This window comes from Heptranchias perlo, chromosome 30 (genome assembly GCF_035084215.1).
Source record: "Heptranchias perlo isolate sHepPer1 chromosome 30, sHepPer1.hap1, whole genome shotgun sequence".
In the NCBI taxonomy this organism is placed as follows: domain Eukaryota; kingdom Metazoa; phylum Chordata; class Chondrichthyes; order Hexanchiformes; family Hexanchidae; genus Heptranchias; species Heptranchias perlo.
The window spans coordinates 9,222,636-9,249,242 of NC_090354.1; the positions used below are offsets into that span (position 1 = coordinate 9,222,636).

Sequence of the window (26,607 nt, forward strand, 5' to 3'; positions counted from 1 at the left end):
GCGCTTTTGAGTCCCAGTGCTGTCTGTCACTCTAATCTACTGACAGTTCAGAAAAGTTTAGTCAATTCTCAGACACATCATCATGTCGACTGGCAGACATCAGCAGGGGATGTTTCAAATGGATAGCCATTAGTGTAGGTATGAAAGGCAGTGACGTACGTGTGTGTGTGTGTGTGTGTGTGTGTGTGTGTAGAAGGGTAATTTGGGGATTGTAATATCTGATCCTTTGATATATTCATATAACATACTGTGCCCCAGTGTATTGGAGATAATACCATATCCTTTGATTGCCCATGCAGTGATGCTGAACAAAATCAGACGATGCTGAGCAACTCTCATGCATTTTGCCAAGGCACGCCTCAGGAGAAGGGGACAAGGAGGAAAAATCTGAGCTAAAAAGTTAAGATTTTTAAAATGCCACATAAAAATCCACACAGCCTCAATTAGCACAATCCTACAGGTGTCAACATGGTAACATCTGGAATTTTCCCACTTGTTTTCAAGCTATTGATGGCTGTGCTATAAGTGTTTTTATGGAGTCCATGGAGAGGGAAGAATCTGTACACAACATTGTACAAGACAGGTATCAGACTTGTTCACTGTGGAGGCATAATCAAGTGCCTTGCATGACCTCTGGCCGTCCCAAAGCGCTTTAGAGCCAATAAAGTACTTTTGAAGTGTAGTCACTGTTGTAACGTAGCAAAAGTGGCAATCAATTTGCACATAGAAAGGTCCCACAAACAACAATGTGATAATGACCAGTTAATCTGTTATGGTGATGTCGGTTGAGGGATAAATATTAGCCAGAACACCAGGAAGAACTCTCCTGCTCTTCTTCAAAATAGTACTATGGGCTCTTCTACGTCCACCAGAGGGGGCAGACAGGGCCTTGATTTTAACATTTCATCCAAAAGACTGCACCTCAAACAGTGCAGCGCTCCATCAGTACTGCACTGGAGCATCAGCCTGGATCTTGCAGTAACATGGTATACTAATGTGGAGATGCCGGTGATGGACTGGGGTTGACAATTGTAAACAATTTTACAACACCAAGTTATAGTCCAACAATTTTATTTTTAATCCCACAAGCTTTCGGAGTTTACCTCCTTCGTCAGGTGAACGGTGTGGAAAACGGTTCACCTGACGAAGGAGGTAGCCTCCGAAAGCTTGTGGAATTTAAAATAAATTTGTTGGACTATAACTTGGTGTTGTAAAATTGTTTACAATGGTATACTAAAACAGAGTGTGGAGAATACCAGCCAGGGTCAGATTAGCTCCTCACCTCACCTACAAAAATCCAAACTCCAATACAAGGTGTCATTCACTGCATCCTCACAGTACTGAAATCCAGGAGTAAAATTTGTTTTCATTCTAAAATGAAAGTTAACTAGTTTTCACCACAGTATTTTAGACGCATTAATAGCACAGTACAACTTCACCTTAAAAAATTCATTGCACTCTTAATGGTTTTGGACACACTTTTAATGTTGATGTACCATTAATCAAGTCTTTGTAGCATTAGTGCACAACGGCTCAGCCTGCACTCCACTGTCCAACATCTGCATTACTGAATAACTTATCACATATTAAGATTTCCATTTGTCAGTTTTGAGATTTATCGGGTCTTGTGCTATTTCAGGAGCACTGTTATTCTTAAGCCCACATTTTACTGTTACAGTCCACTCCTCTTAATTCAAAGTCACATCATTTGAATTTGCTTAATTCAAACTCAAATCAATTTTTTTTAAGTCAAAAAAAACTCCTGTGCAGTTTTATTTAAGTTGCTTAACTCAAGATACTGAGTAAATTAACTTTTAAAAAATAAAACGACTTCAAGTTAACTGGTGTAGACTGTATTTAAATCTAACTAATATCCCAGAAAGTTTTTATGAATGCCTTAAGGGAAAAGAATTCTCAATACTTACAGAACTTTATCCTGTAGATTACTTACCAACTTTACATATCCGTGAAGTTCCTGGTGGAGAAGTAGCTGATGTTAAAACAGAGACAAGAGTGTTAATGGGAACAGTGTATCAGGTGCGGTTATGACAAACGGGAGGTTTTACACTTTGAGATGTGTTTTATTTTTTTTAAAATAGGAACCACTTGGCTACTGGCAGCAAATGGAGTGACTGTGTACTCATTTTGTAACTTGTACAATAAGAACATAAGAAATAGGAGCAGTAGGCCATCCGGCCCCTCGAGCCTGCTCCGCCATTCAACAAGATCATGGCTGATCATCTACCTCAACGCCATTTTCCTGCACTATCGCCATATCCCTCGATGCCTTTAATATCTAGAAATCTATCGATCTCTGTTTTGAATGTACTCAATGACTGAGCCTCCACAGCCCTCTGGGGTAGAGAATACCAAAGATTCACCACCCTCTGAATGAAGAAATTTCTCCTCATCTCAGTCTTAAATGGCCTACCCCTTATTCTGAGACTGTGACCCCTGGTTCTAGACTCCCTCTTACCTCTTTTCATAATGCATAATGGGAGGAAAACACCATTAGGAGAAATTTAGTATGCATAGCCCCAAATACCTGGTTTAATCTGGAATGTTTTCATTAGACTGCCGTACAGTTCAGAACAGTGCATGTGAGACTCACCAATCTGGAAACCTCATCCTCTAAACTGGGAGCAAACGAGATTTGCTAGAAGGATATGCTGTTATGTTCTAGGAACATAGGCCATTCACTGAGATAATGGCTGATCTGTATCCTAACTCCATTTATCCACCTTGACTCCATAACCCCTTAATACCCTTGGCTAAATCTATCGATCTCCGATTTAAAATTATTAATTGAGCTAGCATTTTTGTGGGAGAGTGTTCCACACATCTGCTACCCTTTGTGTGAAGAAGTGTTTCCTAACTTCTCTCCTGAATGGCCTGGCTGATTTTAAGGTTATGTTCCCTTGATTCCCCCACCAGTGGAAAAAGTTTCTCTATCTACCCTATCAATTCCTTTCAAAATCCTAAAAACTTCGATCAAATCACTCCTTAACCTTCAATATTCCAGGGAATCCAAGCTTAGTTTATGTAATCTCCACTCAATTTAACCCTTGGAGCCCAGGCAACATTCTGGTGAACCTGCGCTGCACTCCTTCCAAGGCCAATATATCCTTTCTAAGGTACAGTGCCCAGAACTGTACAGTGCACTCCAGATGTGGTCTAACCAGGGCTTTGTGTAGCTATAGCAAAACTTCCTCCCATTTATATTCTAGCCCTCTAGATATAAAGGCTAACATTCCATTAGCCTTTTTGATTATTTTTTGTACCTGACCACTAGGTTTTAGTGATTTGCGTACATGGACCCCTAAATCTCTTTGGGCCTCCACTGTTCCTAGCTTTTCACCATTTAAAAAATAATCTGATCCATCCTTTTTGGTCCAACATGGATGACCTCAAACTTACCTGCATTGAAATCCATCTGCCACAGTTTTGCCCCCTCACTTAATCTATCAATGTCTCTGTGATGTTATGCTCTCGTCTACACTACTTATAATGCTACCAATCTTTGTATCATCGGCAAATTTAGATATATGGCTCTCTATTGTGTTATCTAAGTCATTAATAAATATAGCGAATAGTTGAGGCACAGAGCCTGTGGGACACCACTAGTCACTTCCTTCCAATTCGAGTACATACCCATTATCCCGACTTTCTGGCTTCTACCACCTAACCAATCTTCTAACCAGGTCAATAATTTGCCTTCAATTCCATGAGCTCTAACTTTAGTTAACAGTCTCTTACATGGAATCTTATTGAATGCCTTTGAAAAAATTCAAGTAGGTTCATTGGACATGAGCTACCTTTTACAAATCCATGTTGGCTATCTCTAATCAGCTCAAATTTCTCTGTGCTCAGTCACTCTGTCCTTCTAGATTCCAATAACTTCCCCACAACACATGTTGGACTAACAGGTCTATAATTTCCTGGTCTCTCTCGCTCTCTCGCCTTTCTTAAGGTTAGATGAAGAGGGATGGGAGGAGGCTCATGTGGAGTATAAATGCCAGCACAGACCAGTTGGGCCGAATGGCCTGTTTCTGCGCTGCAAATTCTATGTAACAGAAAAACTTGCATTTATATAGCACCTTTTACATCCACAGGACATCCAAAGCACTTCACAGCCAATGAAGTACTTGTAATGTAGGGAAAAGTACCAATTTCCTTGGTAAACCCAGTGCTGTTAGGGGGAAATCAGTTAACCAAAACCAGTTTGCTCCTAAACTGTAATGTCAAGTCAGGAGCAAGGTTACTGTACAGTAGGGGAGCCCATCACTTGTTGAGCAAGGCAGAACATTAAAACTTTACTGGGCATCCTTTGCTCACCAGCACATTGCTACCTTACAGCAAATGAGATCCCAAATTTAATGTTTCTACCTGCATCTACATCAGAAGTGAGCTGAGAATCTCCTTCAGCGGCTACGAGCAGTCCACAGTATCTTGGTTTGCAATGTCCCGTGTTGGACAGAGGCAGTTAACCATCTTTGAACGGTTATCTAATTCTGCAGTGACTGCTGTGTTCAGATCAACAAAGGCAGACTGTATGCTATGCTACAAGCTCTTCCTGCTCCACAGTTAAATCAAAACTCATTGCACCGAGTCCTACTCCAACACGCTCTTTCCCAGAGCCTCGAAATAATGAAACTCCTTAACTTCTCTTCAATCCTCAGGCTTTTAAAACTCAAGTTTGGAGGAATTACTACCTGATATCCCTAATTCACCTCTTATTGTTTCAATATTGATGGTTCCTTGCACTATGGCCCTTGTCCCTTCACCTTAGGATTCTCAAAATAAAACTACAATGCGTCATTTTGGGCACATAGAACTTTGAGCAATGAACTTAAGACGAATGATAAAATCGATTTCCTATTTTGCAGATTTCTTTCCATCGCCACAGAGTTGATCCCTCAAAAGTTCAAAATTACAACATTCAGCATACACAAAGGAGGGAATAGAGGGATATGGAAGCAGGGTGGGAGGAGATAATTAGATCATGAGGAGGCTTGTGTGGAATATAAAACACTGGCTTCGACCAGTTGGGATAAATGGCCGGTTTCTGTGCTGTGGGTTCTATGTAATTTATAGAATCTTTAGCATTCAACTGAACACAACCTTAAAAATAAAAAAAATACAACTTTTAACAAATGAAGCATAAACTATGAACAGTACAAAAATGTGTAGCTTAGACATTTTCATGAAACCAGGGACCAACATCACAAAAATGTGACCTTCCACCTCCCCTCTTCTCTCCCCACCCAATGAATTCCAACTATGCTGCATAGATCATTGGTGCCACCTTGTGGTCAATAGAACACAATACATAGACTATTAATGTTCAGATTCAGGATTTCTAAATTGGAAACAAAGCATGCATCATATTCGGTGGTCTTTGATCCAGAGATGACTGCTCTGCAATATAGGCTGACATCGCTTTGCCTATGAGAACAGCCAGAAGACAAGCTTTTTGGGGCTACAGCACCACCTACAACATTACTAAACACTGCCATCCTCAGAAACAACTATAGCCGAAGGTTCACCACTTTGCTCTGCTGGTGTGGTACATTTGGTTGGGTTCACCCGTTGGAATATTACACAGCAAGCTGAAGGTTCTACTGTGCTAGGTTGGTTTAGATTTACTGCTTTTGTTTCTGTAAATAAACACATCAGAATTATTTTTCGGTGGTCGGAATGCATGACCTGTTCATGAATTGTAAACAACCAGTGGTACGACATTTTGGTTATGAAATGAGGATATTTTAGCAATTTCAAAGAGCAATTATACTCTGTAGATGGTTAGTTCCAAAAATACATTATTCAACAAGACAAATGCCACTGAAAACAGTTCATTTATCTTTCACTGCAGTTGCTCCACACAAAAATGAATCACATTGGATTCTCATCCACTCCCTAGATTGATGCATCATCGGTGGCCACTTGAGGTCAATGGGGCACAATACACAACATAATGTTCACTTTCTGTACAGTATTACAAAGCCTCATTACTCCCACTAAAGACAATCTCCCCATTGTTTCCTCCCCACCCAGACTTAATTTTCCCTTCCTTTTTAAATTAACAGCAGGGCCAAGGATAAAAGGAAGGTGCAAGGGATGGACAAGAAAAATTGAAAAACTTTACACTCAGGATCCGATCCCTCATACGGTGTAATTTACATTGGCTTAAGTATTGAAGTTTAAAAAATACAAAATCAGATTAGTGCAAAAGGGCTTACTCACGCCCATCTCCCACAAGTTGTAGCCAAAAAAAGACCAGAGACACTTATTTCAACTTGCGTTTCCATGGGCAGAAGTGACAGCTTCAAACAGAACGAGCACTAAACCAATACAAACAGTAACTTTCATGGTTGCAGCTTGCTTTCTAATCCTTGGGTACAGGCTTGATGGGCCAGCTGGTCTTTTCCTGCCCATCAATTTCGTATGTCCAATACGTTAGCCACTAACCATGTGCGGCTAATTGGGAATCCGGATGCAGCTAATCACACTTCTGATTAGCAAATAAAGAGCAATAGACAGTCATTGGGCATGTGGCATCAATACTTGTATATTCACACAGCACATGTACTTTAATCCTTGTGTGTTTGTTGGTAAAATGGTAAGACGAAAAGCAGCGTGCAAGTGTTTTTGAATCATTGAGAGTGCTTTACGTTCTTGGTTACTGAATGGTGGTAAATGTTTGTTAAGTAAACATACATGTGTTAAGTGCATTTACGTGTATTGCATGCAAGGCATTTTCTACTAAAATTAGTCCACGTGGCCACAACAGTGGTTGGTCAGTGATTTCTATTAGACAACACTGCTCTAGTCGGAGCTCAGGATTGTCATTCACACCACTTCATAAATCATCAGCTTTGTTATGCTCAGCCACACTCCCAATACTAGTTCAAATCTCAGCTGTCATGAAAGGACCGACAGCCATCGAGATATCTATTCTGAAGTTTGGCCACATCAGAGAACATTTGTCCAAGAGGCAATACCTATCTAATGTCGTCATTCAGGAACATTCCTAGCTCTTGCCTCCGAATCAGAAGGTTGTGGGTCGAAGCCACAATCTTGAGCACATAATCTATGGTGACAATTCAGCGCAGTACGGGAGGGAATGCAGCATACCCAGAGGTGCCATTCTTTAGATCGGACATTAAACTGTGATCCAGTTCAACCATGGGACTCAGTTGGTAGCACTCCTCTTGCCTCCAAGTCAGAAGGTTTGAAGTGAAGCTCCACTCCAAGACTTGTGAACATTAAAGTAGGCTGACACTCCATTCCAGTTGGTTGGGAATGTTAAAGAGGCAACATTTGAAGAGCATGGAGCTTTCCTGGTGCCCTTGTTCTCTTGGTTCCTCCTTCAACCACCAACACCAAAAACAAATTAACCAGTTATTCAACTCATTTCGCTGTTCGCGAGACCTTCCTTTGCCCAAAGTGGTTGCCTCCGAAATCAGAAGGTTGTGGACTGAAGCCACATGATAATCTATAAGTGATGCATTTGCTTACATTAGATTGACTGCACTTCAAAAAGGTAGTTCACCAGCTAAGAACTACTTTGGGACCCCCTGAGGATGTGATGACATGCACTCAATTTCTCAATGCCCTATTCTAGCCCTCAAAATATTGCCATCAGCATCTTTAGTTAAGGCTAGACTAGAACATCTCACCCTTGAAAGGGCAGTGGATGTCAAATATCAGATTGGAGGAGGCATCAACTGGAACTATGAAAGTTCCACCCCCGATAATATTCCACATCACTGCGGGAAGGGACTCTCAAAGAACAAACGTCAGCAATACATTGAAGTGTCTTTATTCTAAAAGTTTCCACAATACACCGTATAAAATAGGAACACATTTAAATGTAAGGGCAAAATAAATATTCCCTTTAACAGGTCAAACTCATTTCTAAAGTTTGTACCAAATGCATGCAAGTATCGTACATGGAAATCTTACTATGTGAAGCGTGATACAGAAAAACTCAATTTTCATGTTAACAGATCTTATTTTTATGCTCATGTTTTGCTCCTTTCAGGAATTTAGATCAAGATTAAATGCTAAAGCCATAAAGCTGAATCATTATTGTGTTCTCTCCTCTCCTCCCACCCCCACAAAAAAAGGGAGAAATTATAATTTTTTTCCAGTAGTCACGTGGAACTTAAAGTTAAACTAGTCAGACAGTCTTAACCCAGTTACAAATTCACCAGTTTACAACTCAAAATTAGCCTCAATTTTTGAAAGGCCATTTAAAAGTAAAACCACTTTTATAGAAATTTTAAAAAGACACTCCAATCAGACATGTGTGCACCAAGGTAATGGAATATTCTGAGTTGCCCATCTCATAGGCTTTTCTCGAGGAAAGGAAGTCAACATGGGAGGTCACCTCCATATTTAAAGATTCAGTGGCCCACCGTAAGTTGTTGGAAGAGCAGTCCTTTAAAAACAGCCCATCCTGTTTTAAGGAACATTCCACTTGAACTACGTTGCTGATTTCAGCAGTTTCACTAAAGTGGACTTTGCTCGAGTCAACTCTGGCACACGCTGGTGGGTGGCACTAGAATCCATCACTCCCTGAATTGCAGCCTCCATTGATACCTAATGTAAGACAATCAGTACTGAAAAATTAACACTTTAAAAACATCTCAGCCCAAAATCAGTCACAAGTGCACAACATAAATTATGGCATGAACTCGATGCAGCTCAACTTAAAAATGTTTCAGTCACACTTGTAACTTCCACACCTAGTCCACCGACAGCAGCACAGTGATGGGAATTATTAAAACTTTTAAAAAAATATATATACACTTTAAAAACACTCAAGGAAGTCCTCTTTGTAAAATGTTCCCCATTAACACTTTGTCGTGAAGAGCATGTTCAACGTCCCCCTCTTCAATTTTCAGGGCAACCTGAGGAGGAAGGAGGTCAAGATTAGTACAGGGTGCCCAATTATAAATAGATCAGTGTCACGCCTCACCCAGGGCCATCTTCCATTTCTTGCCCACCCTACTTTAACCAGCATGGTTACCATCTATTCTGTAATTCCTAAGTGAAACCAGTCTCCAGACCTCAGGAGAGCAGACAAGTGATCCTGCCGGGAAGTTCGGGCACTTGTCCCAACACTACAGGTCAGCAGGAATTATGGATCCAAACAAAGGATTGATTGGTTTTCACTCCAGGCCTTGAGTATAGAAGATTCTGGGGTGATATAATTGAGGTGTTTAAGATGAATAAAGGAATTGATAGTTTCTCTCTATCTACCCTATTTCCTCTGGTGGGAGAGTCCAGAACACGGGGGCATAACCTTAAAATTAGAGCCAGGCCCTTCAGGGGTGATGTCAGGAAGCACTTCTTCACACAAAGGGGAGTGGAAATCTGGAACTCTTCCACCCCACCCCAACAAAAAAAACTGTTGAGGCTGGGGGTCAATTGAAAATTTCAAAATTGAGATTGCTAGATTTTTGTTAAACAAGGGTATTAAGGGTTACAGAACTAAGGCGGGTAGGTGGAGTTAAGATACAGATCAGCCATGATCTAATTGAATGGCAGAACAGGCTCAAGGGGCTGAATGGCCGACTCCTGTTCCTATGTTGACCTACTCTCCTGCCCATTACAAACACCAGACACAGGCAGCCTTCTAAAGTGACAGACTCCAGGTCCCAGGCCTTTCGGAACTAGAATGTGCCTCACGTCTGAACATTCAACCAGCCATCACAACAGCCTAGCAGTCAATTCCAGAGTGCCCTTCTGTACAAAACTAAAGGGGGGGGGGGGGGGGGTAGGAAAAAAGAAAGACGGAGAAGAGAAAGTAAGAGCTCGGTCTGCACGAAACGTCCACAGCTTCATCCTCCACCCCCTCCAAACAAGAAGCTAAGCTAGTGTGCAGTATCACCCATTCACAGAGCAGACGGGAGCTCTAGCCTCTGGTAGAAACTCACGATTCAGGCTCGACGCGCAGAGGGAAACCAGCGAGCATTAAGCAAACACAAGGGACCAGATTCACACAAAGGCAGAAACACCGATAAACATTCGACTGCAGGATCTGTACTTGTGCTGCATTTATCGGACGGCCGTGCTACAGAGGCAGTTCCAACTTTTGCAGCAGAGATATGAAGCAAATGAGGCCGCACTAATGCCTCTGTCAGCACACAGTACCAGCTGCACCATCACCAGAGTTTTTCGTAGGCACACACAGGCAGACTGAACCGTCAGTCAGTCCCTCCATATTACCCAGCAATTCTATTTCTGCGTCATTTGTCTGTACAAAATTTCCTGACCTCTGCAGGAAACAAGTGAAAATCTCAACCATTGTACAATATCAGGGTTGGACGTACGTCTGGCGGCCATGGCTTTGCCGATGAAAAGTCAAGCGAAAGCAAACAATGCTATAGGTACAGGTATGGGTATCAGCAGCCTGCAAAGCTCCATCCAGTGGTAGAAGTGTGTAGCTGCAGCCATGACTCAGAATGACGATGCCCAAAAACCTTGCATTTATATAGCACCTTTAACGTCCCTTCACAGGAGTCAGTATCAAACAAAATTTAACACCGAGCCACATTAAGGAGATTGCGGGACAGGTGACCAAAAGCTTAGTCAAAGAGGTGGGCGTTAAGAAGTGTCTTAAAAAGGAGTGGAGGGGTTTAGGGAGCGAATTCCAGAGCTTAGGGCCTAGGCAGCTGAGGAGTGTACACCATAAGTTAACACGCTACTGATCAACACTGGTTAAAATCACAACTGAATTCAACCCAAACATCATCACTCTTACCTTCGTAAGTCGAGCTTCTTTTGATTGCTTGAGCCAAACTATTCCCCTGGATTCTAGGAGGCTGCACAGCGACAAGCATTCCGATTGGTCAGCACCGGTCATCTGTTGTTTTCTGCAAATTTTACTGTACGTATCATGGAGCTGAAACACAGCGAGAGCATCGTAAATAACCTCCTTACACACCTGGTGCACTCCAAGTGTGCTCTTAAAACACACACGTTTATTGAAGGGCTTTAAATAAAAACCACGAAAAGATGACAAGCATTAGTGCATTGATGGCTAAGCATCACAAAACTGCAAGAGAAGCAGTGGCCCAAGTCCTGCTCTGCTCTTGATCTGTGCCGTGACAAGTAGGGAAAGTACTGAGGCAGTGGCTGTGAGCCTCTTGCAGCAGGAGGGAAAAGTGGAATTACAATACATAGAGAGTGAAGGAGAGTCATATCTCAGTAGTCCCAGCATCGCCCAGTGATTGCATTCTGTTGCAGGTTATCGGGCAACGGTGATTAAAAGGAGGAGGAGGAAAACTTTCCCTGAAACAACTCAGTGGTAAGTCAAAGACCTCATCTTAAAAATATGCTCCTCACTCCTGCATTTCATCCTTCCCTCAACATCTTGCCTTTTTTGATTCATCTTCCTTTATTATTGAAATTATAGCATAAAAGACAGCCACTTGGCCCACTGTACCCATGCTGCTACCAGCTCAATCGAAGCTATCTGCTCTGAACCCACTTCCCTGCCCTTTCCTCATGTATTTTTGTATAGTTTTCTCCTATCCAAATAGTTATCCAATTTAATTGCAAATTACATTATATCTCTGCCTCAGTCATCACTTGTGGAAAAGTGTTCCATATTCTAATAACCCTTTGTGAAACTTTCTTCCAACTTCCCTTTTTCCCCCCCTCTCATGGTAATTGAGGATGTGTTATAAACTGGATAGCCCAGTGAAGGATAGAATACTGGAGCCTGGTCTTCAGTTGCTTCCAAGCCTTTATTCACAGAGATCCACATTACACACCCTAGATCAGCTCTCTTCTAAATGGATACAAACCATCTGAATACAATTAAAATTTATGGCACCCCTTGTTACTCATTCACTAACTGGGGGAGGGGAAAAAAAACTAATCAGCCCCCACACCAAAATGGAAAAAAAGAAATCCACAATTGCTCAAGCCTTTTTTCATAATTATAACTTTGCATTACCATGGTCATTGTACTGAGTCATTGCTGTACACTTTCCATGGCTGTGACATCCTTCCTATAATGGGATGCCCAGAACTGCACGTAATACTTAAACTATGGCTTCACCGAAGTCTTCTTCAAATTTATCACTTGCCCCATCTATAAAATGCTATGTCTCAATATCCCTACTTTTTTTTTAAAAAAGGGGTAAACTTACCATTTAGGAGATACTTTCTTTGACTCTTTTCCTTCCTTCTCTCCCCCCTTCCCCCCCCCCCCCCCCCCCACCCAAAACATTCTACTTCACATTTCTCTGCATTGAACTGTATCTGCCACTTCTCTGCCCACCATTAATCTCTCTACACCCTCCAGCATTCTGCAGCAGTTTGTGACGGCCCCCAATTTGGCATCAGCAAAATTGAATATCGTTCCTCTGGTTATAAACTCCCGAGAATGCCAGCTGCTAGTTAGCAACTAACGAAATCACAGGACCTCTGAGAAGTAAGAGAATGCTTAGAATACAACCCATTATGGAGAAAAACAGGCATTCTTTGATTCTCCACTACAAAAGAATTTCAGTTCCCTGGATTTTAACGTTCACTTTTGACATTATGAGCCCTTTAAAGCCAGTTCGTAAACTGGATGGAAGGAGTTAGAATTATCTACATTATTTACGCAAATGAACGCTTCCAGTAATTTTGGTTCCTTTTACCTTTCCGAGAGTGACTTCTTTCACTTTGGACTGCCTGGTTAGGAGAAGCAGTGAACAGACAAGGAGCTTCTGCTGTAGAGGAAAGCACTCATCAGACCCAGAGCTAGAGGTCATCCTGTCACCATATACTTCGGAGATGACCCGGGAGACATGCGGCAAGCTCACCTTCTTTAAGCCTGGAGACTGAGCAGCCTTCACAGGAGATTTAGCTTCAAACAAAGAGAAACAATCCAATAAATGGAAGCACTGAAACATGCAGTCCACTGCAATTATTGATTACATATCAACCCGATTGATTCTGCAATAAATCATTTCGTTAACAATTAACCTTGAATGCAACAAAATTTATTCCAGCTATGCACAGCTCCCTGTGTGGTAACGAAGCAAAGCAGAAATTGCTATTCTAGGGTTAGGAACAAGAGTAGGCCATTCAGCCCCTCGAGCCTGTTCCGCCATTCGGTTAGATTATGGCTGATCTGTACTTAACTCCATCTACCCGCCTTGGTTCCGTAACCCTTACTACCCTTGCCTAACAAAAATCTATCAATCCTAGTTTTGAAATTTTTAATTGGCCCCCCAGCCTCAGCTTTTTTTTGGTGCGCAAGCTGAAACCTTTTAAAGAATGGCCGACCTCCAAAAGCACAGAATAGCCCGGAGCTGTCAGCACAAGAGTTTGAAACTTACTGAAGCTGCAGCTTTGCCAGCTTCTGAAACAGACAGTAGCTCTGAAATACAATTCCTTGCACGAGATAGCGTTCTACCTCTTGTATCAACTTACATTCCACCACTGGTTTCAGTACAGTCTGTCTTCGAACATCTGATTCCACAATCTCCACTGCACGTCTGCAAATGCATCAATAGAATAGATTAAGACGATCAATCAACTCATGACAGCCCTCAAAAAGGCACCTTTACATTTAGTGCCTCTGTAAAACCCCATGTAATCAAACTTCTGAAGCCCAATTTACTTTTAATACAAGCACATGTCCAGTTATACACAGGACAATAAAGTTGTACACTGGACACCAAAATATGTTCTTTTAAAAATAGAAGTCATTCTCTGTCCCTGCCACCACTTACTTCCACATCTAATGATGTGGAAACATTATTGAAATCAATGAGTTACCAATAGCAGCAAAGCCAGCATCAGATCTCAATGACCTTTCCTCTCTTCTCCCCATCCCCGTAACAGAAGCAGGAGTTTTGATGAATTTTCATCAACAAGCGTCAAATGCGAGGACCTCATCTCTCCTTGTCCATTTGGGGCTTAGAAAATAGCCCCAACCTTAGCAGGTAGATAAATTCATCTCCATTTCCTACCTGCACACATCCAAGGCTTTGCGAGCATCTCCAGATACAGATGAAACCTTGCGAGCACAGAACTGAATTGCAGCATCATCCAAGACCTTCTCCCCAGGAACCTTTTTTAAAAAAAAGTCACAGTTCAGTAAAAGCTTCACACAATTAACTGGACGGGTAGAGCTGAGAGAAGACAATGGAACAAGACATGGAGCCATCGACCTACTCTGTCTGATGGCGATTGACAAGCTGGACGTTTCAACATGTATTCAAATTTTTGTGGTTAAAAACACAGTAACTCGAGATGCAGTGAGTGATCTTCTCACAATTTCCTTCCCCCTTCTCAGTTTGCCGAGTCAATTCGAAGGTTAGAGCAAGTTGTTCAAACGGGCAAGCGGGGTCAAAAAAAATCACAGCCGAACCCGATTCGGTCTTTACCTGTCATACACGTTCCAGCACTAGATAGTGGTCAGGAAAGGCAAATCTGAATTATTCCAGATTGGAGCAGCTGAGGCCTTTCAACATCACTCTGGTCAGCTGGTCCAGAGAACCTGGGACCTTCTGGTCAGTATGGCTGAATATCACACCAGGCAGGACGTGACCCACTGGATCATTGGGGGAAGCTCCACAAAACTCAGACCTGGGGCAGGGGTGGGTTGCAAATCAGCCACCTGTTTAAAAGATGGATGTTCCTTGGAACTTCAAGCATGATTGGGGGGGTGGTGGGGGGGGGGGGAGGAGAAACAGAAAAAAAAGTCAGCTCTAATAAATTGCCCGCCCGCCCCCCAAGCTTCACACAGAATCTGCCACCCCCAGAGCCTGGAGCTGCTCAGGGACCCTCGAGATCACATTCAGTTTAGGATATTAATCAAACAAGACATCCAGGGTTCATACAGTGAGGCTGCTTTACACCAAAAATATTCCACTCGTGTACAATACGAATCACACTTGACGACAAGTCACTTGCTTTGTACCTGATTCAGTCTGTCCTGTACAATGGCCACAATCTGGCCTCTGGTGTAAGGACGGAAGTTCAGAAGCTGCGGTTTACACTTGGGTCGGGCTTGAAGTCGGGGCAGGATTCGGTCGGTGAGATCCAGTGCGTTTGCAATTCCTGGGGAGACAATTTACAGTTTGCATCAATTCAGTCAAACTTCAATGGGTCAAACAAACTTTGCTAATCGGACTGTTCTGTTCGACGGGAGTCAGATCACTGGATCTGTACATCGAGTTTCTAGTCAAATTGAGGTGTGGCAACTCCATTTACACATCAGAATCATTTGGTTTCAATATTAACCACGTCCAACTGGACCTGTAGTAAAAATGTTCCAGATTGATACATCAATATTTACGTGACTAGGGCAATAAAGCACTACCACTGAGCATGCTCAAGCCTATAGTTCCCCACATGCCGATTTTCTAATCTCAAGTAATCTAGTCAGGGCGGGCCACAAAGAACACACTGCTCGTTCCAGCAACGAGTATTTATAGGCAGATCTTGGAGCGGGTCACTTATTCAAGGTGATGCAAGACAGAGGAGGAAGGACCAACCATGGAAAATAACTAACTTTCAGAAAAGCTAAACCCCCTTCCTCCGTGTAACCAAACAGGCTGAAATCAACACTAAACCTCACCCAATGTAACATACTAGGCGCACGGTCAGACCAATAGAGTGCGGTGGGATGTAGGTTTGCCTGACGCTCTCCACAGTTACTGATTTCAAGCTTAGTAGCAGAGGCTAAGGCAGTGGTACTCAGTGATTGCGGTTTGAGGGAAGGAGGCTGAGTCATTGGTGGCCCTCAGTAGACTAGCTACCCCATTCATGTCTGGTCTGGGTGTGAGTTATTGGCAGAAAAAACTCTGTGTTGTTCCCTCTCATTACCTGTTGTCCAGTAAAATGAAGCAAATTGAATGAGTGTAGGAAGCAGGGTTTCCCCTGCCCTGCGCGTTACATTAAAGAATTATTTAATAACTATTGGATAAATTCCCACCTCCGTCTTTCTGCAGAGAGATGTCTGGCTTCCACTTGGCAGTGAACCACAGTGACATTGAAATCAGGAGGGGAAGTTGCAGGCTCTGGTCAGCACGTCGGGAGCGTTGTTGTGTGTCGTCCTTGATCACGGCACTGGTTGGACTTTAAGACCCTCGACAAAAAGTTAGCACTGAGCGGGACACTTCCTCGGAGAGGAGAGATGGTCAATCCAGGCTACTCGGTGACTTGTGCATCCCCGATTTTAATCGCTCCGCCATTGGCGGTCATGCCTTCAGCTGCTTCGGCCCCCAAGCTTTGGAATTTCCTCCCTAAACCTCTCCACCTCTTTTCCCCCTCCTTTAAAACACTCTTTAAAATCTAACTCTTTGACCAAGCTTTTGGTCACCCATCCAAATATCTCCTTATGTGGCTCAGTGTCAAAATTTGTTTGATAACGCTCCTGTGAAGCACCGTGATGTTTTACTACGTTAAAAGGCACTACATAAATGCAAATAGTTGTTGTCGTCGTCTTGGCACACCTCGAATAGATTCTGCCAAAGGTGACAGCTAGCAAAAAATTTTTAAAACTTGGCATAGAGTAAGCAGAAAATACTGATCAGATATTTAGTGACTGAAAACTTTAGGATAAAAAGTTACTGTTTGCAAAAATAGATGAACATTTACTTCCTTATGCCCTGCCTTTGCCCACTATTTGTATGGATTTAAAATCTGAATTAAATGTCGATTTTAAAAAACCTGTATTTTGTTAATATCAGCATCAGTAATTTGTACTCTTTGATCCAGAAATTTGGGGACGGAGAGATACTTTGACAAAATCTTACCGATTAGAACTAGCCTCGAATTGATAAGCCAAGGCCACTCAAATAGTGTATAGAGGACGTCCTGAGCCTTGCTGTCCAGCTGGTCCATCTCATCCAGCATCAAAAGGCTGTGAATAAATTAAAGTTTTCTTAAAAACAGCAGTTGCCATTAAAGTTTCATTAGTTCCATCAGGTGCCACCCATTAAATCGTCACAGAGGAAAAAACTCACCATTTTTGACTCCTGCTCCATACAACTGCCAATCATAAGCTTTTCCAATCCCTCCCTCCACACAGTAAACATTATTTAAATTCAGAAAATGCATATTTGAAATGGGCCCTGCCACCACAAATTCAATTAACCACATACAGAATTTACAGCACAGAAACAGGCCATTCGGCCCAAATGCCTGTGTTTGTGTTCACGTGAGCCTCCTCCCACTATCTGCACATCCTTCTATTCCTTTCTCCCTCGTGTGCTTATCTAGCTTCCCCTTAAAAAGGCATCCATGCTATTCGCCTCAATCATTCCATGTGGTAGCCAGACAGTGGTTAGAATATGAAACTTGCTAAGTTCCTCCTTAATTGGATTTATTGGTGACTATCTTATATTTATGGCCCCTAGTTTTGGACTTCAAGTGGAAACATCTCAACTACCAACCACTGTATATGTAGACATGCATACTTCATACCTATATTTTCAACCCCCCTCCTCCTAAACAGTGTACTTGCTTGATGGTTTGCTCTTTACAGTAAAAGTCCACTAACAAAACATTTAACCACAGGGATTAACATTTAACTACTACCACAGTCCTTATTGATTACTAGTATAGACATATTGCTTCCCTCCCATTGCACCTCGCTGAAGCACCTTAGGTGCCATATAAATGCAAGTTACTGTTTGGCCACAAAAAAATAATTAATTGATGATTTCAGGAGGCACGACTTACACCATTGGCCCCTCGCTCGTGAGCTTTCGTTCCAGCTTCTTTGAAAAATCTTTTGCTGCACATTTGAGTTTTCCTTTTCCAAACAGTTGGTCTGCGATGGTACGAAAAATGGTGTGCGAGCTGCTCAGCGACATGCAGTTAATGAAAATTGCCACAGTGTCCCCAAGTGTCTCCTGTAATACAAGTTCAAAATTAGATCGCCGAAAAGTATGCATTAATCCATCTCTTTCATTCCTTCCTGACATGACTGGCGTTTGGTGGGGTGTACCGTTAAAGAGGTGTCTGCAAGCTATTTGATCAAGGGATCAGGTCACAGCTCACCAGAGCTCGGGGACAGGGACACACACACCGCCGCCCCACACAAAAAAAAACAGGGGTTACTGGATATCAAATCAGAAGCAGGTACACTGACTGGATGCCTCTTCCTCTAAACAGACATACATGCAAAATCATATGGACCCCACTGAAATTACATGTAACAATTAAAATAATTGGCATAGGTGAATTGTTCATCTATACTCAACACAACTAAACTCGTGTGCATGTTCCCAGCTCAAATACAAATATTTTTCCTTTCACTTTCTGCCCATTGACTTCTCTTAGGGCACACAGTTCCACAGGTGTCAGGCACCCTCCAGTACCACACCCATTCTTCAGTAAACCTGGAAAATATACCTACAGCTGGGGTGCCCAAACTGCAGCCCACGAGCAATCAGTTCTCTTCGTACTTCTATTTATGTGCTGATTTGTTATTTGAATTTTGAGAGTCGGGAGGTTAGGAAAGGACTGTTCTTGGTGAAATTGCCTCAAACCCTGAATTTTCAGTCCGGGATATTTGATAATTGATGGAAACAGTGATTTAAACTCTGCATATTCCCAGAGGTTCCATGGTATGCAGCTAATCAACACAAAGATGACCCTGATCTACAGGGACCTTCCAAGCAGTCATAGGGGACACGTACAGTTCCATTAAGGTAATTAATGGGGGATGAGACACCTAGCTCTGGTGAGGAGAGTTCAATCAGATCCCGTCCTCAGGCACTTTCCGTCAAGTATCTCTGGATACTGGCCCAGAACAAGAATCCTGACATTTTTAAACCACTTCCTAACCCAGAGACATGGGGCCCAAGTGTTAAGATCAGCTAACAGGAATCAAGCCTGGGACCTTCTAGTCATTTTAGCTCAAATAGATATTGCAGTTAACAACTAAGCCATCAAGGAAGCCAAAACCAGCCATTTTCAGGTTTCACAGTGTAATACCTGCAGGTCTGCTAGAATTCGGTTCAGACACGCTGTTTTTCCTGTGCCAGGCGCTCCTGAAATATACAGACTGCCTGGCTTCTCCACACAGACGTGATCCATTAGAAACTGGGTGATGGCTTTGGTCTCTCTCTCTCGTGCCAGAAGACGCTCTGGAATGGCAGTGTTTAATGCCTGCTTGGTCTGTTGGTAGCACGTACCTGAAATGTTTTTTAAAAAAATGATTAATCCCTGAAATTCCATTGCTCCAAGCTGAATCACATGAATACTGTACACAAGAGAAGGGGGTAGCTATGATGCCCGAAGATGCTTTGCATTCTGCAGCACTCCCAATGCAGCTCACAATTATAATTATCAACTGCAATCTAAAGTATTTAATAAGTTGTCTTGCACTGCTAAATCAGTTGACTGTTAAAAAAATCATGTTATATTTAGCCAAGTCAAAGTAGATGGGGCACTGCTTGGCACTCATGCTTTATCTAGCCGATGGGCTAAATATATTTCTGCAGATTTCAAGTGTAGGAATAACACTGCAGGAAGCAGGGGGAAACAAAAAGGGAATTGGGGGGTGGGGCAGAAAATCAGTTTCTTCACTCCCTTCTTGCTGCAACTCTATCATTGAGAAAGGCAAATATGGAGTAATCCCATATGGCCACATTACTCTGAAAACATCCGACCGCATCTGATCTTGGAAGCTAAGCAGAGTCAGATCTGTTTTGTACTTTGATGGGAGACCACCTGGGAATACCAACTGCAGTAGTACATGTGTCAGTTCTGGCTCAGCGGTAGCACTCTTGCCTGTGAGTCAGAAGGTTGTGGGTTCAAGCCCCACTCCAGAGACTGGAGCGCATAATCCAGGCCGACACTCCCAGTGCAGTATTGAGGGAGTGCTGCACTATTGGAGGCATTGACTCACAGCTTGATGAACCAGTTAGGCATGCGTAATCAAACAAAATAGGAAAATCATACATCACATTCCAGTCACATACAGGCAAACATCAATTTTACACTGAATATGAACATTGAACATACCTTTCTGTTTAAAAAGCCTCATAACAGGGGCTTTCAGGCCTCGTTGGGAGTTTTCCATCTTACAAGGAGTCTGGTCCCCCTTGCAGAGGGGCCATGCTGCTCCCTCTGGTGATTTATTGGCAGTGAGGGGTTTGTGCTTTCCTGGAGAACACACTGCTGGTTTTAACGGACTCTCGTCAAATTCTAATTTTCGGCCTCTAGGGGTTGATGGTGCAATGGGCTGATTTTCCTTCTTTCGTTTGGATGGGGAGCACTGCGGAGGCTGGGGTATGTTACACAAGTTCTCAACACCTTGAAAGTTGAAAGACGCATTGTTACAAAACAACATTTCAATGGAGTCCTATAAAACCTTCACAGCAAACAAGGTCCTCCCATCCATGACTCCCACTCTGGATATACACATTAACGTCCTGGGTCTGACCCCACCCTGGATGCACGCATTAATATCCTGGGCCTGACCAAATCATGGCTCACTGCCGGCGACTCCTTTCCCCTCATTCAGGTACATGGTCCCACTAAGTTTCTTGCCATGTCTCCCATCTCCAAGTCCCAACTTTAACCAGCCACCATAGTCCTGTGGCTCCTTCTCCACATTTAAGTACCTCAACCATCATCACCTCTTCAAAAGCCTCATTGTCCAACACCCTCTGAAGCCCAGATGACCTCCCCCCCCCCCCCCACCTTGCCTTGCTCAATCTCTGTACTGAGCAATGCTTCTCCAATTGCAATCTTCACCTAAACACTGCCCGCCACTCCTCCAATTTCTTCACCCTCCTGTCCTCATTCACTTACACCCTGCAAATTGAACTGTCTGGACCTTACCTCCTTTAAAAGGTCTCAAGTCACTGATGAAGTAATTTCCAACCACTTCCTTGTTGCTCTTACAATCAACATTCCCCATCCATCACCAGAATAAGGACCTAGATACTGCAGACCAGGTAAGGATGGCAGTTTTCCTTCCCTAAAAAGGACATTAGTGAACCTGTTGGGTTTTTACGACTATCTGACAGCTTCATGGTCACTTTTACTGATATCAGCTCTTTATTCCAGATGTTTACCCCATGTAAATAGGACCGCAATGCTGCTCTCGCCAGTCACTGCCTTGACAAGAGGTCATCATGTTTTGCCACTCCTGGGAGATTAGGTGGCTGCTGGAGAGGGGGGGGGGGGGGAAATGGGGAAAAAGAGAAAGAAGAATTGTTTCGTCACGATGCTCCAGCCATCATGAGTGTGGGGCAGGCTTGATTGACCAGCTGGTCATTTCCTGCCTGTCAATTTTGAATGAATCAAATTTAAAATTGTCAGTGAGATGTGGGGTTGGGAGAAATTTATTTCCACAGATGCTTGTTGAGTGTATGAAAGGCTTTACTACAGGGAGTGGCTGAGGCAGGGACCGTTGAATCTCAAGGGAAAACTGGATTAATATTTGAGGAAGAAAGAGAGCTACGGGGAAGAGAGAGCAGAGAAGTGGCATTAGTTTTGGTTTGTTCTAGCAAAGAGCTGGCACAAAAACAATGGGCCAAACGGCCTCCATCTGTACTGCAAGCTGCTATGGTTCTATGAGCTTCTCCACCCATCATTTTGGGGGGGGGGGGAGGGGTCAAGTGGCCAGAGTAACATTTGCAATTCACTTCTACATCATGTGGTTCAGTAATATGAAAAGCACCACCTGATTCTTGCACTGAGGAATTCTCCCCAGCGTCCTGGACAATATTTATCCCTCAACCGGCATCACTAACAGATTATCTGATCATTGTCAAGTTGCTGTTTGTGGGATCGTGCCCTGCACAAATTGGGCCCTGCGTTTCCTACATTACAACAGTGACTGCACTTCAAAAGTACTTCACTGGCTGTAAAGCACTTTGAGAGGTCCTGAAGGGAGCTATATAAATGCAAGTCAGTCTTACTTTCTTCATTGCAGTCAGGATCTAGCAAAAACAAGGTTAACAATCTTTTAAAAACATTTCACAACTGTTTCCCGGTATCTGGGAAAGTCACTTTAAAGCCTATGGGGCACATGGGGAGGCAAGTTATACAGCGTTTGGATGGAGCAAGCTTGATAGGCTGCTCGACCTTTTCTGCTTCTCTGTTTATGTTCGCTAAAAAAAAAACCTTTCAACAAAACTCAAAAGCATCCTATTAAATTGTTCAGCATTCGGAAATAAAACGTTCAGCGGGTAAGAGATCAGAACCAAAGAGTTTAATCCTTTTATGGTGTCTGCCTGACCCACAGACCAGATCCGGGCACAGTGCTTTCAATATGCAAATAGTAAGCAGTTGCCGCCAAGGCTTTGCGGATTAAAAAAAAACGAAACAAACCGAAATTGGACAGTTTCAAATCGTTAAAACGGAACATTACCGAGGCGTTTCCGAGGACTGAGGGGCAGCTCTTTGGCTTTCGGCGAATCTTGGGTTATTTCTTTAGTTACTTTACAGGAGCGGGGAGATTTCTTCTTCAGGAAGTCGATGGTGGTTTGTGTCTGGGGCCTGGTGGAAGGCATGATGCTGAGAACTGGGTTGCAGCAAACTGAAAAAAAAGAGAATTAAACACAAGTGAACATTTAAAAACACATTCAATTTTAAAAATGTTTTTATAAATTCAGCCAAAGGGGGGAAAAAAATACTCACGCTACTAAATGAAAGCTCCCTCTCTGTCTGTCACTGGATCTCTCACACTTTAACAGGATCTTTAAAGTTTGTGAAAGAGATTTTGCCCAGGCGGCCCCGCAGAAACCAGATTCCCCCCTAAAAAAAAATAGATCAATCGGGCGGCAACTCGGTGCAACCGGCTCACCGGCAGGATGCAGAGCTCGGTACCCGACACTTTCCCGCCTCCAACCGGGCAGTGTTGCTAATGCTGCCGGTCTCTCCCGGGTCGGGTCGGGTGCGGTGCTGCCGGTCTCTCCCGGGTCGGGTCGGGTGCGGTGCTGCCGGTCTCTCCCGGGTCGGGTCGGGTGCGGTGCTGCCGGTCTCTCCCGGGTCGGGTCGGGTCGGGTGCGGTGCTGCCGGTCTCTCCCGGGTCGGGTCGGGTCGGGTGCGGTGCTGCCGGTCTCTCCCGGGTCGGGTCGGGTCGGGTGCGGTGCTGCCGGTCTCTCCCGGGTCGGGTCGGGTCGGGTGCGGTGCTGCCGGTCTCTCCCGGGTCGGGTCGGGTCGGGTGCGGTGCTGCCGGTCTCTCCCGGGTCGGGTCGGGTGCGGTGCTGCCGGTCTCTCCCGGGTCGGGTCGGGTGCGGTGCTGCCGGTCTCTCCCGGGTCGGGTCGGGTGCGGTGCTGCCGGTCTCTCCCGGGTCGGGTGCGGTGCGGTGCTGCCGGTCTCTCCCGGGTCGGGTCGGGTCGGGTCGGGTGCGGTGCTGCCGGTCTCTCCCGGGTGCGGTGCGGTGCTGCCGGTCTCTCCCGGGTCGGGTGCGGTGCGGTGCTGCCGGTCTCTCCCCGGATTTACTGACAGCTCCGACTGTAACTCCCGCGAAAATCTTGAACTTCGGGTTTTGCCGCCAAGCCTGACCCCGCCCACCTTGCGTTTTCATTGGACGATGTATCGTTTCATCAGCTTGTCCTCTGATTGGTGGGTCGTTTGTGGGCGGGGCCAGGAGTGTTTAGATTTTTGGCGGGTAATGGCCTGAAATGTTTTCTGTTTTGAGTGTTTAGGCCCCTTTTTATAAGTGAGGTTCGTCTAGTTTTCTTTTACTTTTTTTGTGTTTTCGGCCCCCCTTTTATAAGAAGGGGGGTTAGGGTGTGTTTTTATGTGCAGCAACTCAATAAAACCAAAATAAGTCTCAAATAATAATTCTATTATATCGATCCAGGATGTACTCCAGTCCCTGCGGTGCCCACTGGTCACGGAAAGCCTCAAGCGTACCGGCAGACACCGTGTGCTCCCTCTCCAGGGCCACCCGAGCGCGGAGAATGCCGCGGAAGAGAGGCAGACAGTCGGAGCGACCGCCCCCACGAGCCGCGTCTAACCCGGACCTGTGGATAAGCCTGAAATGTTTGGAACTGATTTCCTAGCATTGCTGCCCCGTGTGCTAGATATGGTATTGCGACTATATAAACCAATCGATTCGCAATCACTTTTTTTTGAAAAGCATAATAATGTTATGTATGTTTCATTGTTGAAAAAAAGCTTCATTTTCACAAGTGAATTTGCAATAGGTGAGTCAGAGCTCTCAATATTAAAGAAAAGAAAGACTTGCATTTATCTGGTGCTTTTTCATTACCTCAGGACATCCCAAAGCACTTTACAGCCAATGAAGTATTTTTGAAGTGTAGTCACCGTTGTAATGTAGGAAACGTGGCAGCCAATTTGTGCACAGCAAGTTCCCACAAACAGCAATTTGATAATGACAAAATAATCTGTTTTAGTGATGTTGGTTGAGGGATAAGTATTGGCTAGGACACCAGGGATAACTCCCCTGCTCTTCAAAATGGTGCCATTATATCTTTTACATCCACCTGAGAGGGCAGAAGGGGCCTTGGTTTAACATCTCATCCAAAAGATGGCACTTCCAACAATGCAGCACTCCCTCACTACTGCATTGGAATGTCAGCCTAAATTTTGTGCTCAAGTCTCTGGAGTGGGACTTGAACCAAAAACCTTTTGACTCAGAGGCAAGAGTGCTACTAATGGAGCCACAGCTGATACATCTATTAGAGAAATATCGTTAAGTGCACCACAGACTGCAAACCCAATTGTACATATGAAACTATATTTAGTATCTTCAGAGAGACATATATCAAAATAAGTCCTCTGTCCCAGGACCTCAAAACTGAAAACTCACTAAGTCTTCCCTTCTACAGTCAAAAGATTTTTAAAGCCAAGTTTGGCATCACCTATCAAAACTTACTGATTTACCTCAGCCCTTTCATTTTTCAGTCTTGATGGTGTCCTGCACTTGGTTCTTCGATTTTTGAAAAAAAAACTATTCTCACTTGTAAAGGGCAACACTTGCTAGGTCTAGTCAATCCTTTCTCCAGAAAATCTGTGGCGCTGTCAAAGCACTTATCGAGTGTATAAATATTAGTTTTAAAATAAATATGTGGACTTGCTCTATAACTGAGAAATTAATACGGCCACATTAATTGTATTGAATTGGATCTGCATAATAATTATGTACAGTTGACTTAAAATCAGACACAAAGCCTGAGGACAATTATTTAAAAGTATATTATATGTTGGTTTTATTTGTCAAATTTTGTTTGATAACACTCCTGTGAAGTGCCTTTTACTATGTTAAAGGTGCTGTATAAATGCAAGCTGTTGTTGTTGTTGTTATTGACAAGTAAATAATGACTGTAAATATAGAAAAGTAAAACTTGGAGAAAGAGTAGACCAGCTAGAGAGAGAAATAAATTTAGGCAGAGTAAATAAACTCATAAGTAATGCAGTTAAATGTCTTCACTTGAATGCTAAAAACATTAAGAATAAAATACTAGAATTGGAAGCATATGTAGCAGGAGATAGGGGACTAGGTTCAATCTAGGCATGGCAGGGTGGCAGGGCAGGTTGAGAAAGCAGTTAAGAAAGGATATAGGATCCTGGACTTTATAAATAGAGGCATAGAGTACAAAAGCAAGGAAGTTATGATGAACCTTTATAAAACACTGGTTCAACCACAACTGGAGTATTGTGTCCAGTTCTGGGCAACGCACTTTAGGAAGGATGTGAAGGCCTTAGAGAGGGTGCAGAAGAGATTTATCAGAATGATTCCAGGGATGAGGGACTTCAGTTACACAGATAGACTGGAAAAGCTGGGCTTGTTCTCCTTAGAACAGAGAAGGTTGAGGGGAGATTTGATAGAGGTATTCAAAATCATGAAAGGTCCAGACAGAGTAGATAGAGAGAAACTGTTCCCATTGGCGGAAGGGTCAAGAACCAGAGGACATAGATTTAAGGTGATTGGCAAAAGAACCAAAGGTGACATGAGGAAAAACTTTTTTTACACAGTGAGTGGTCATGATCTGGAATGCACTGCCCGAGGGGGTGGTGGAGGCAGATTCAATCGTGGCTTTCAAAAGGGAACTGGATAAGTACTTGAAGGGAAAAAAAATCTGTAGGGCTACAGGGATAGGGCGGGTGAGTGGGACTAGCTGGATTGCTCTTGCAGAGACTCGATGGGCCAAATGGCCTCCTTCCGTGCTGTAACCATTCAATGATACCATGAATCTAATCGTCGAATCAGTCTGCAGCCTAGTGAGCCACCAACAAAGCCATGCCACATTTTGCAATGAAAGCTCCTGGGGCTGTGAGAGAAGCTCTGCCTCAGCCCACACAAATCTTCATTTAAGGTGTGATCTCATTCTTTTTTTTGCCAGGCTCTGCCCCCAGTGCTGAGCCAATATAAAATGTGACCAGGCCTGCTCAAGGAGAATTCTCAAGGGAGATTATTGCTGCTGAATTCGCTTGAAAGTTTTGGTATTTTTCACAGTAAGAATTCATACCGTTTTGCCTTGTGTACCGTGCATTACTCGTAAATGCTGGCAGGATGTCACTTTTGCATTTTTTTTGGTATGCTTTAGCAAATAATTTCATGCATTATTATTGGTTGTTGCTGCTATTGAAATAGCACCATATATAGTGGTGAGGATGGGAATTCATTTGAGGGTTCCAATAGTATTCAG

At 43.5% G+C, this 26,607-nt stretch overlaps 1 protein-coding gene across 1 annotated transcript; it reads right to left on the reverse strand.

Annotated features, from left to right (window-relative positions):
- Window positions 1-7,806: 7,806 nt before the first annotated feature.
- cdc6 (cell division cycle 6 homolog (S. cerevisiae)) lies at window positions 7,807-23,461 on the reverse strand. Its single transcript, XM_067969202.1, has 12 exons — window positions 22,624-23,461; window positions 22,355-22,522; window positions 19,996-20,286; window positions 18,964-19,163; window positions 17,704-17,876; window positions 16,776-16,882; window positions 14,936-15,075; window positions 13,983-14,083; window positions 13,441-13,505; window positions 12,663-12,871; window positions 10,772-10,912; window positions 7,807-8,915 (listed from the first exon to the last, which is right to left on the reverse strand). The coding sequence occupies exons 2-12, from the start codon at window positions 22,494-22,496 to the stop codon at window positions 8,826-8,828; spliced, it is 1,659 nt and encodes a 552-aa protein (XP_067825303.1). The 5' UTR covers window positions 22,497-22,522; window positions 22,624-23,461; the 3' UTR covers window positions 7,807-8,825.
- Window positions 23,462-26,607: the final 3,146 nt, after the last annotated feature.